Source organism: Babylonia areolata, chromosome 5 (assembly GCF_041734735.1).
Source record: "Babylonia areolata isolate BAREFJ2019XMU chromosome 5, ASM4173473v1, whole genome shotgun sequence".
NCBI classification, from domain to species: domain Eukaryota; kingdom Metazoa; phylum Mollusca; class Gastropoda; order Neogastropoda; family Buccinidae; genus Babylonia; species Babylonia areolata.
The window spans coordinates 41,355,638-41,368,374 of NC_134880.1; the positions used below are offsets into that span (position 1 = coordinate 41,355,638).

The 12,737-nt window shown below is 43.6% G+C and overlaps 1 protein-coding gene across 1 annotated transcript in view; it reads left to right on the plus strand.

Moving 5' to 3' along the window:
• LOC143282476 (multiple C2 and transmembrane domain-containing protein 1-like) overlaps positions 1-12,737 on the plus strand; it is a 265,420-nt gene that overhangs the window by 211,595 nt on the left and 41,088 nt on the right. The window contains exon 4 of the mRNA XM_076588129.1: positions 2,990-3,098. Coding sequence (XP_076444244.1) covers positions 2,990-3,098 — 109 coding nt within the window. The remainder of the gene's footprint in view (positions 1-2,989; positions 3,099-12,737) is intronic.

Below are 12,737 nucleotides of genomic sequence, written 5' to 3' on the forward strand. Positions count from 1 at the left end.
CACACACACACACACACACACACACACGCCAACATACAGAGAGAGAGAGGGGGGGTCCCTTCATGTCAAAGAAAATGTTAACAAAGTATCAGCTATCTCGCCCGCTTCGGGATAAAGGAATGGGCTCGCTTTTGTCAAGCTGTATTTTAGGAGTTTCGAGACAGGGACGTCTGGCATCCCTGGAGACCTGTTAATGGCAGCATACCTGAGTATGACTATCATTATGATTATTATCATATCATTTTCAGTTTATCGCTGCTGGACTGAGAATGATTTACAGACTGTATCATTTTTTTTTTCCGAAGTGTGGATTATGATATTGATTTACCTCGTCATTAGCAAATCGCGAACACCACCACCCCACCCCATTCCCACCCCCTACTTCCACCCAGTCTGTTCGGTGCTAAGCAGGTGAGGATAGAAGCGGGAGCGCTTTTCACTTTGTTGGAAAGTGTCTTCCACGCTGAGTAATGTGAGACACGAAGGGATATATTGTTCCCCAATGGTTGGTTGATAGTTCGCATCACTTAGCGTAGTGGGCGGTGGTATGGGTTATTGAGAACAGAGAAATGGGCTTAGGAAGGAGGTGTGTGTGTGGGGGGGGGGAGGAGTACTTCTAATGTTCCTATTGGCTTACATATAAAGTCATGTTTAGCATCTGTGATGACTTGGACTGCAGACTCGAACAGCAGTCTGACTACCGCTTCTATCGTACTGCGGGTATCAAATGTCTCGAAGACGAGAAATAAAAAAATAAATAAATAAAAAAACCGACATCGACAGAATGACGCTTGCTGTGAAGTAGCCGACCGATCACCAGACAAGTAAGACACGAACTGGTTGACACAGACTGACTGCTGGTAGGCACACTCACACCGTACTTCTTTCGGGGCGCCCTTTCTGTAGGGTAGAAACTCCGATGAAAACTTCAGCTTAGAGGTAAGTCTTGTTTAAATCTTCCAGTTATATCAGAATAATATTCCCTTACCACTGCTAGGATTAACAAGTATTGACCACTGCTGTGACGAAAAGACTACAAGACTAATTCTCTGTAAGAGAACAGATAAATAACCTTAAGGTGCGCAAGTTAGTGGGCATCAAGGTCAGCTTTACACATCTTGGTGAGTGACGTGATGGTCAATGTTAAGTTGCAAAGTTTCCTTGTAAAATCCATTCTGTTGTATACACGCGCGCGCTGTGTGTTTGTGTGTGTGTGTGTGTGTGTGTGTGTGTGTGTGTGTGCTTGCGTATATGTATGTGACTGGAACCTGACTGACTGACACAGGAAACGAATTGATGAGTGCCTGAAGGCAGCTCTCTGTCGGTTGTACCCAGGTAGGCAGCATGTTGTCACCAGTTGACTCCGTGTTTGTAAAACGCTTTGAGCTTTCTGTCTGACCGAGCATAGACGCTATATAAGTATCCATCTTATCAGTCAATCATTCGGGCCCCCTTTCCAGAGGATAGTAACTATCGATTAAACTTTAACTTAGAGTTAAGTTCCGTGTGATCTTTCAGTTATTCAATGTTCGTAATTGTGTTCCTTCCCACTGCAACGAACAAGTATTGAACTATTGACCACAAATGTGATTTTTTTTTTTTTAAGAAAAGAAAAGAAAAAGACTGTGTATGCCACTAATTTAGTTGGCACACAGGTAAGTAAAGGGTACATCGGAACAAAAGCAGACAGTGTATGTATTTGTCCTGTGCTGTCTGTATATTCTGTGTAGCAGAACCAGCTAGGTCAGTCTTGAATAAAAGCTAGTTTGTGTTTACACATTACTTCTGTCATCGCTGCTGTGTGGGCGTGTCAGATGATGGGGTATGGGGACAGGTCCGGCACTTCCCTTTTCTTCTTTTTTGTAGGAAGTGGCAGGATTTGTTCCTGTGTAACTTTATTATTTTACCTGTGTGCTAGCTGAACTGACTTGAGGTTGCGTACCTTTTCAATGGAGAAAGGTTTGGTTTTGTTTGTTTGTTGTTGTTTTTCTGTATGTTTGTTTGTTTGTTTGTTTTTTGTTGTTTTTTTTTGTTTGTTTTTGTTTTGTTTTTTTTGTTTTTTTCTGGGGGGGGGTTTGCTAGTGTTTGCTGCTCCTCATGTCTAGAAAACCTTCCTCGTCAAATAATCCGTGCATCTGATTCTATCTTTGCATTTCGCTCTTCACTAAAAAAAATAAATAAATAAATAAATAAATAATAATAATAAAAAGAACTCCTCTAACCTACTTAACCTATTTAAAAGCACTCACATCTTCCTTCTTCTCCAGCACCATCCATGTCAGCTCACTTTGGATGCATGACGAATGAGAGAGGGAGAGTGGAACGGGAGAGGAGGGAGTGGTGTTGAGAAAAGAGTGGTCGTGAATGATTCATGTAAATTATAACTTTTTTCTTTGATGAAAGGCGCCCTGAGCTCATAGAGAGAAAGGGCGCCATATAAATATACATTATTAGTATTATTATTACTACAACTACTACTACTACTACTACTACTACTACTACTACTACTACTACTTCTTCGGTATTATCCAGTTTTGGCATCCTAAATTCCTGGAGCTATAAATGCAAGGCATATTTCGTGTATATTGCTAAACAGGCATGAAGTATAGCATAAATAACAATCATTTGACCTTCAAGTTGTCATCCACTCTGAGTAGGTACATCGGTTGAAAAATCACCGTCATAACCCCTTACTAACCTGATAACGACATTACACGTTTTCCTGTAATAGCTATACACACACACACACACACACACACACACACACACACACACACACACACACACACACACACACACACACACACACGAAACAGACCGTGCATAGAGCTCCAGGAATTTAGGATGCGAAAAAATGGATGTTACCTTCTTCTACTACTACTTCTACTACTACTACTGATGCTGCTGCTGCTGCTACTACTACTACTACTACTACTACTACCCTGGTCTCCTGGTTCCTTCATGTGGAGTCGATCACTGTGGTGGGCAGGGAGAATGACCTGAAGCTGTTGCTGAGTGACCGGGGAAAGTCCGATTACATGGGTTACCTCCTCCTGTCCTGCACCCTTCAGCCCAAGACACAGGAGGACAAGGAGCAGGTCAGTTTGTGTGTGTGTGTGTGTGTGTTTGTGCGTGTGTGTGTTTGCCTGTGTGTTTGTGTGTGTATGTGTGTGTGTGTTGTGCTGTGTTGTGTGACATTGCTGCCTCCACAACTGAGAAAAAAAGTTTGTGGAGAAGTGTGAGCTAAGTGGCTAAGTGAGTGCACATACATTGTGCGCTTATAATGATGTGTGCGAGTTGTGGGGGAGGGAGTGGGGATTGGGATGGGGGGTAGGGTTACAAGCGTGTGTGATTACTTACTCTGTCTCTCTGTCTCTGTCTCTCTGCTCTGTCTCTCTCTTTCATACCCCCAACATTTCATGAACAAATTCGTAGTCGTTGCCCATGATTGAGTAGATTGCAAAATAGGGTATTCAATTAGTGGCGTGATAAGTCTCTGTGTGTTTGTGTGTGTGTGTGTGTGCAGAGAGGGCTAGGCGTCTGAGCGCGCACGCTCACACACACAGATTGATTGATTGATTGATTGATGTGGATACTTATATAGCCCCTATCCTCGGTCAGAGACCAAGCTCTAAGCGCTTTACATACACGGGGACATTTGCACCACAGGCTGCCTACCTGGGTAGAGCCGACTGACGACACATAGGTACACACACACACACACACACACACACACACACACGTACGTGTGATCAACCGACACAGAAACGACCGCACTCGATCGCCTCGAAATCCCCTCCTCATCCGAATCCTCAACGAATCCTCAATAATTGAAGGGAGGCTACCTAATAGCGCATTTGTCACTTTATCCCTCTCTTCCTCCATCACCCCTCCCTCTCTCTGTCTCTGTCTCTCTCTCTCTCTCTCTCTCTCTCTCTCTATTTCTCTTTCTCTCTCTCTCTCTGGATGTAAAAAAAATCGTTGCTTATTCTATTACCCTCTGAAATAAAATTCAATCATTCATTCATTCTCTCTCTTGCTCTCTCTTTTTCTCTCTCGCTCTTTCTCTTCCTCTCTCTCTCTCTCTCTCTCTCTCTCCCGCTCTCTCTCTCTGGATGTAAAAAAAACAATAAAAAACATTGTTGCTTATTCTGTTACCCTCTGAAATAAAATTAATTCATTCATTCATTCATTCTCTCTCTCGCTCTCGTTTCTCTCTCTCTCTCTCTCTCTCTCTCTCTCTCTCTCTCTCTCTCTCTCTCTCTCTCTCTCTCTCTCTTCCTCTCTCTCTGTCTCTCTGTCTCTGTTTCTTTCTCTCTCTCTCTCTCTCTGGATGTAAAAAAACAAAATATTGTTGCTTATTCTATTACCCTCTGAAATTAAATTCATCCATTCATTCATTCATTAATTCTCTCTCTCTCTCTCTCTCTCTCTCTCTCTCTCTCTCTCTCTCTCTCTCTCTCTCTCTCTCTCTCTCTGGGTGTAAAAAAAACAAACATTGTTGCTTATTCTATAACCCTCTGAAATAAAATTCATTCATTCACTCGCTCTCGCTCTCTCTCTCTCTCTTTCTCTTCCTCTCTCTCTCTCTTTCTTTTCCTCCCTCTCTCTCTCTTTGCCATCCCTATTCGAAATCTTCCGCTAGCCCCTCCCACAACCGCTCGCCCCCCCACACACACCTTACCTCTCCCATTCCACATTGAATCGTGATACACTGACACCCCCCCCCCCCCTCCCCCATGGATGTTGATGCGTCAAGACGTGAGGCATTCATTAGGGTGAAAGGACGTGATTTGGTCGAGGAGGGATGCGCGAGGATTTTTTTTTTTTTTTTTTTTTTTGGGGGGGGGGGAGAATTTGATTGGGGGGGAGGGATAGGGAATGAATGGGAGGGCGGGGCAGGCAGCCCCTCTGTTCTTGTCATATTTTGTCCCTTCGGTTTTTCGCCGTTGTTGGGTAAAACGCGTGCACGGCGATTAGTGAGGGAGGGAGGGCAGGGAGGGAAACATTAGCTTCGCGATTTCCTCGAGATGAGTTCTTTGTCGCCGTATAAAAATAAACGAGCAAACAAGATTTCGCGAGTTTTTTTTGGGTTTTTTTTTTGTTTGTTTTTTTAATAAATAATGCTACAACCCGAGGGGCTTTTATGAAAGCAAAAATGAACTACTGTATTGTTGAACACAACATAAACCCCGACAACATAGCCATGATCAGCTGTCAAAGATGTAACATGCTCGCCATGCACAGCAAATTGCAGCAGCGTATGCGTGTGCATTTCCCCAAAAGTGTGTTTTTGCATTGTACCGTCAGAACCAATGCACAAACACATATATCCCTTTCCTGTGAGTACTTTATTTATCAGAACTCCAAACATTAATGTAAACATACGCATAGCAGAACAAAGTAAATTCAACGTTCACACGCGAACGCGCGCACGCAGAGAGAGAGAGGGGGGAAGAAGAGAGAGAGAGAGAGAGAGAGAGAGAGAGAGAACGAACTTAGGTTTTTGTTTCCTCTTGGAAAACTTAGAAACTCATTTTGAAAAAAAAAAATCTAGATTGGTTTGATTGATGTGACGCAGCACAACAATCTTGATTCTGCTTGTGCAGCACCCCGAAGTGTTGGTGTTAATTATGTTCACAGGGAAACACAAACTGAACGCATGCACGCTCTCTCTTGACTCTGTATCTCTCTGTCTGTCTGTCTGTCTGTCTGTCTCTCACTCTCTCTCTCTCATACACATACACTCTCTCTCTCATAATCTCTCTCTCTCTCTCTCTCTCTGTCTCTCTCTCTCTCTCTCTCTCTCTCTCTCCCAGTTTCCTCGCCGTCTGTCGCTGTCTGTCTGTCTGTCTGTCTGTCTCTCTCTCTCTCTCTCTCTCTCTCTCTTTCTCTCAACTTGATCAGGATTTCGATTTCATCCTGTTACACACACACACACACACACAGAGAGAGAGAGAGAGAGAGAGAGAGAGAGAGAGAGAATGTCCTCCCTATTCTGTTCTGTGTCACAAGTGCAGACCCACACACATAGGTTCTTCTCTTGACGATTTGAGTCTCAAGTCAATTTCCTCCCTCCTTGAAAGATGAGCTGGAAAGAATGGAAAAAAAACCACAACAACAAAAACTTTACTCAGCTCTCTACAAACTCTCTCGGGCTAGCTGACACAATGAGTGCCAGCCACCAAACTGTTTTAGTTAAACCTCGCCCACAGCAGTCCAGTCCCATCCCATCCCGCCCCGTCCACTTGATAAGACCCGGTCGCTATGCTTGTCAGGGCTTCCGAGACAAGTGTGGCGGTGATCAATACCTTAACCTGCACAGAAAGAGGGCTGCAGTCTGCAGATCCCACAAAAAAGTTAAAAGACCATTTCTTACAAGCAAGTTTTGTTGTTGTTGTTTTTGTTTTAACAAAAACTCGCATCAACCGAGTGTCGCTAGCTGTGATGTAAGCGACCGACGCCCAGACCAGTTAGACACGCACTGATTTGCCCAGTTGTGTTGTATGTTTTGTATCGTGAGCATGGCGCACATTGCACACTGGAAAAAAAAAGGAACCCATGGCAACAAAAGTGTCGTCTTCTGGCCATTTTTTTCCCCACGCCTGCAGGTAAACAAATAATATATGCATGCACTCAAGGCCTTAGTGCGTTGGGTTATGCTGCTGGTCAGGCATCCTCCTTGCAGATGTTGTTTAGCTCATATGGATTTGTCCGAACGCAATGACGACGCCTCCTTGAGAAACCGAGAGTGTATTGTGTTGTGTTCTGTTGAACTGTATTGTTGGTCATTGGGGGTTATTGCTATGAGCTGACACACCGTTCGGCTCTAAAAAAAAAAAAAAAAAATAGCATCGTCACAAATCACAGGCACAGCAGCCAAGTGCCAAAAGCCGCGCGTCAGTCTTTCACTCTGAGGGTTCCAATCCATTGCTCTAAAAATAGGTGGACAGCGCATGCCTTCGTTGAGCCCCTTTGCAAACTGAAGCCAGCGGAAGTGTTCAATCAGCCATTTTGCTACTCGTGTCAGTACAGCTCGAAGTGGTGACTCATATATGTAGCCGAGCGCTCAGCTGGCGACGATGAATGCTTCACGGCAAGCTTTCACTTGCTCGTGGTATTAGTTAAGCTGGCATTCCTGTGTGTTCTTCCACAGCAAGTTTGGGCTACATTTCACTGCACTGTTTTCCTGTAATAACTTTGGTAAATAAACCATTGGCTGATATTGATCAAGGCACATTTGGCATGTCGTGGGGGCAAGCATAACACGATTTCATCGAAGATACACGGCCGGTAACAGTTCAGAAATTACCACCAGTTAGCAGACGACTTTTCATCAGACTGACAGCCAAATACGAGTCTCAGTATGGCGTCCAGTTGGCTTCAGCTTTCCTGGCCAGTGGGCAGTCCATCTCTTCTTTTTTTTTCTTCTTTTTTTTCTGTTTCCATTTATACGTCATTCGAATGGGACGAGGTTTGTCTGAACTATTGTAAGCATGTTTTACTATTAAAAAGGCAAAAGGAAAAAAAACGGATATTATATTATGCATATGTATGCATGCATACATATATTCCTGTAGTATAACCTGTCATGACGTATTGTATCACATCACATTGTATTACCATACTTACTATGGATACTCATAGTGTTTACAATCATACAAGTCAGTACACATACACAATTGCAAGTATACTTACTGTAGTACATTGAGATGTTTTCGGTGTTCTTTAGACGCTGGTTTAGTTGAAAAAGTCACAATACAAATACATTGTCTGACAGGACACCAAGAAAATCTCGTGGTTTGTGTGAGCGTGTGTGGGCGTGGGTGTGGGTGTGTGAGTGAGAGAGAGAGAGAGAGACCCACAGGGGAGAGAGAGAGTGAGAGAACTTGAAACCATGGAAGACAGGAGCTGACAGCGGGGAAGCTCCCCGTTCCATCCATCCATCCCTCCCTCACTCTCTCCAAACCCCATCACTGACAGCAGACCTAGCTTGTCCGTGTCCACAATGGACGGCTCCCTCGTGCACCATCCATCTCACTGACCACTCACACGTCTTCCTGGTCACCTCCCAAGCCCCTACACGATCCCTACCTCCGGCTGCCCTGCCACAAGTAGTGTGTGTGTGCGTATGTGTGTGTGTGTGTGTGTGTGTGTTAAAAGGTCCCAAAGCCTGCTTATACACAACTGTTTGCTATCTCTGTGTGTGTGTGTGTGTGTGTGTGTGTGTGTGTGTGTGTGTGTGTGTGTGTTAAAAGGTCCCAAAGCCTGCTTATACACAGCTGTTTGCTATGTGTGTGTGTGTGTGTGTGTGTGTGTGTGTGTGTGTTAAAAGGTCCCAAAGCCTGCTTATACACAACTGTTTGCTCTGTGTGTGTGTGTGTGTGTGTGTGTGTGCTTCCATACTGTCCATTCACACAAAGCAGAGGTCGAGACCTTCGGTCGGAAATCATACAGAGTCTGTGCATTAGTATTTTGGGTGTTGGGGGTGGGGTGGGTATGAGGGTAATCGTGGATTATATCAAAATATGTGGTTCCTATAAATTTTTAAAAAGTAGAAACAATGGGACAGATTGTTGGGAAAAAAAAAAAACAACAGCAACAGTGTTTCAGTTCCAAAAATCAGGTCCAGTGCCTAACCTTCTCCTTCTTCTTCTCCTTCCTATCTTTTTTCTCCTAACCCTGAAACGGCCTCTTTCTGGTCGGCTGGGCCACAGCAACATTATTTGATTTCTCCTCTTTCTCCTCCTCCTGCTCCTCTTGCTCCTCCTCTTCCTTCCCCTTCTTCTTCTTCTGCTGCTGCTGCTGCTTGTACTTTTTCTTCTTCTTCTGCTCTTTCACTGCTGACTAAAGATTTTTCACTTAACAGTTAACAGAAACATTTCACGTGGTCTCTCTCTCCCCCACACCCCCACCCCACCCCTCACCTACCCCACGTTTTTTTGTTTTGTTTTTTGGGTTTTTTTGTTTTTTGGGTTTTTTTGTTTTTCTTGGGGGGGGGGGGGGGTTGATGTTGTTTTTTTGTGGTTTTTTTGTTGTTGTTTTTTCTCGATTGTGCCCATATAATTATCATCGAACATTATTTTCTTCTCTCTTTTTTTTGTGGACATTACCATTTTCTCGCGGTATACTGTTTTTGTTCAGCCTGTTTAGTCGTGATATATAGTTTGATTCTTTTTATTAAATATTGGCAGTATGTCATTTCATGTGGATGTAATTTCCTCTTCTTTGATGGATGGTTGTGTGGGGTTTTTTTCAAATGTTATTAAATTTACGGGGGGGGGGGGGGGGGGGGGGGGTTCCTTTCCCGTTTTGAAAACCAGATGATTTTGTTCTTTTTTTTTTCTTTCATTTGATCTCATTCTTCTTTTTTTTTTCCTTATCCACCTCCCTCTGTGTGTGTGTGTGTGTGTGTGCTTGTGTAAGTGGTTGCATATGTGTATGTCTGTGCGTGAAAATGATTACGCAAGAACAAAACCATGTTAACTTACACACACACTCACACACACCCTCTCTCTCTCTCTCTCTCTCTCTCTCTCTCTCTCTCTCTCTTACTTCTGAAGGCAATAATCAGTGGAGAGTTTGGTCGAAATGCAGTTGAAACTTTGGAACTGAACTCTCGCCCTGTGTGTGTGTGTGTGTGTGTGTGTATGTGTGTGTGTGTGTGTGTGTGTGTCGTATGTCTCTCCCTCATCTCTCTTTCATTCTCTTTCTGTAGCTCTTGCTCTCTATATTTGTCTGTATCTTTCTTTCTCCCTTCTCTCCTTGTCTCTCCCTTCCCGCCGCCCCCCACCATCCCCCCCTCCCTCTCTCGCTCTTTCCCTCTCCCTCTCTCTCTTTCCCTTTCCCTTTTTCTCTACTGCCCCCCTCTCTCTCTCTCTAGCCCTCTCCCTCCGTCTCTCTCTGCCCCCCTCCTCCCTCTCTCTCTCTCTCTATCTCACACACACACACAATTTTGATTGTGTTTTGATTTTTTTTCTCTTTTTTTTTTTTTTTTTTTTTTTTTTTTTTTTTTTTTGCTCATTTTCGTTTCTTTAGCTTTATTCCCTCTTTAGGGCGAGGGCTGGATGTAAAAAAAAAAAAAGCATGTTACTTGCTGATCTATTACCTTCGATAATAAAGATTTTGTCTTGTCTTGTCTTGTCTTCCCTCTCTTTCTCCCACTCTCTCCCCGTCTCTCCCACCTTTTCGTTCGTTTGTCCCCGGCCACACCACCAGCAGGTTTATTTCATGACATGGGAGACTGTGTCTCTTGCCTGGTGGTCCAGTCTGCACAACACAGTCGCCACTTCTCCTCGCTGTGGAGGCCTACCCCGTCATTCATATAATTATACCTGTCGTTGCACGTGAAACAGTCGCCGCTGAAAACGTCTGTCTGTCGTCAGCCTGACACATAGAACGAGGCAACAGCCCCCGCACACACACACACACACACACACCCTTCCCCGCTCCCTCCTGTCGCCCCCACTCCCCCCCCTGTGTTCTATGACAGTGATCAACAAAGCTAACATCGGTGACAGTGGTACAGACAGTAGACTGGCACAGGAGTAGAACTAGAACAAAAACTTTAATCTCCAGGCCTCCGGCCCCTAGAAAGAGATCAAAAGTACACAATATGGGTGATCACGCAGCGACAACAAAATGTAAAATACATACTAACTTAAACCTGTAGAACAAAAGCGCTTCTTATGCATAGTAAATTAATTCTAACTTTCATCATTGTTGTCATAAAATTCCTGTCGTATCTTCAGGGCATTAAATATATAAACGCAGAGTTTATAAATGCTGTAAACCGAACCATCACATTACAACGTTTACATGCGTAATTTGAATTACATTTGAACGTTCTCTTTAAAAAAAATTATCCGTTTTTTGGGAGCAAACCAAGCCGTAATTTTGCCAAACAGTCCCTAAAACACTTTTTATCCACAAGGTCAAAATATTGCTCACACTGAAAACCAGTTTTAAACAGTCTGTAGTTATGATATATATATCTTTAGACATTACTGACTCGTCCCACTCTTGCATAAGTATACCTTTCATTCTTTGCTTAAATAATGACAAAAAAAGTTTGCTCACAACCAACGCTTTGTTGCAACCAGACATATCCAAACCAAAGTCTAAATAAAGTGGGGGGGGTTTACTAAGGGAAAAAGAAAATATGTTTCTTTAGATACTACACTATTTTATTTTCTGACAGTCTGAAGAATGAAAGTGGTTTCGTAACAGTAAAGCACGATGGACGTTGAAGTAAGACAACTCGGGGGGGGGGGGGATGACTCTGACCTCTGTGACACTTTGCAAAGACATTTTCATGATTCAGTTACAAAATATACAGTTAGTTTGGCACAGTGTTTCGAAAGCTTATCACAGAAAATGAACGAACTCGTTGATCGTTTTAAAGTTGATATAGCAGCCGAATTATGAAAGATAAAGAATTTAAAATAAAAAAAAAGTGCCCAGATCCGCGTGTGAAATCTTTGTCTTGAACTCCTGTAATAACTTTGGCCGGTCTTTATCGACGGCACTTGAAAGTGTTTCTTTTTCAGTATCGATATCTGTGCAATCTGTTCTTTTGAGTGTTTGTGATATTGACCTAGAGAAGCACTCTTCCATGTTCAGAATTAGTGTAAATGTAAATCCAGTTACCGTGACACAGTAGCCACGTCACGAAATTGTTCTGCTTTGTATTAAGAAATAATAGTAAAAGATTTTGAGAAATTCTGTTTAGCTCAGTTTGATCAATATATCTCCATTCCACATGTTCCTTTACGAAAGGACATATAGCCAAACAAGAAACCACCTTATTCTCTCTCTCTCTCTCTCTCTCTCTCTCTCTCTCTCTCTCTCTCTCTCTCTGTATCAGACTGCACCCCCATGTCACTAGAGCTGTTTTGCTAATGACATTAAACCTTTCAGTGTTCTCTCTCTCTCTCTCTCTCTCTCTCTCTCTCTCTCTCTCTCTCAATCTCTCTCTCTCAGACTGCACCCCAATGTCACTGGAGCTGTTGTGCTAATGACATTAAACATTTCAGTGTTCAGTGTTCTCTCTCTCTCTCTCTCTCTCTCTCTCTCTCTCTCTCTTTGCCCCACTCCCTCTCCCTCTCTATCCCCCCTGTTTCTCTCCCTCTCCCCCTCTCTCTTTCTCTCCCCCTCTCTCTTTCTCTCCACCTCTCTCTTTCTATCCCCCTCTCTCTTTCTCTCCCCCTCTCTCTTTCTCTCACCGCTCTCTCCCCCTCTCCCCATTCTGTCTCTCTCTCTGTGTATCTTTATCACTCTCGCGGTGCGTGTACATTCTCCCTCGCTCTCCTCGTTATATTTATCTGCACACTAGAGGGGAGTAAAACGGATATTTAAGATTAGAAGGGAAATAAAATTCCGTGGAAGAAAATAAAAAATGAAATAATGCACTCCATATGTGCTCTCTCTCTCTCTCTCTCTCTCTCTCTCTCTCTCTCTCTGTCTGTCTCTCTCTCTGTGTCTCTGTCTCTCTCTTCAGTGTCTCTTTCTCGCTTGCTCGAACCGGTATGCACCCAAACATTCATGCGCTCTGGCGCGCGCGTGTATGTACACACACACACAAACTCACTCTCTCTCTCTCTCTCTCTCTCTCTCTCATACACTCCCTACACTGATAAAGTGAAAGATAAATTGTAGAAGGCAAATTTTTTGGCCACGCTCAGCGAACCCGCGTGCACACACACACACACACACACACACACAGATCAGCTCTGTGG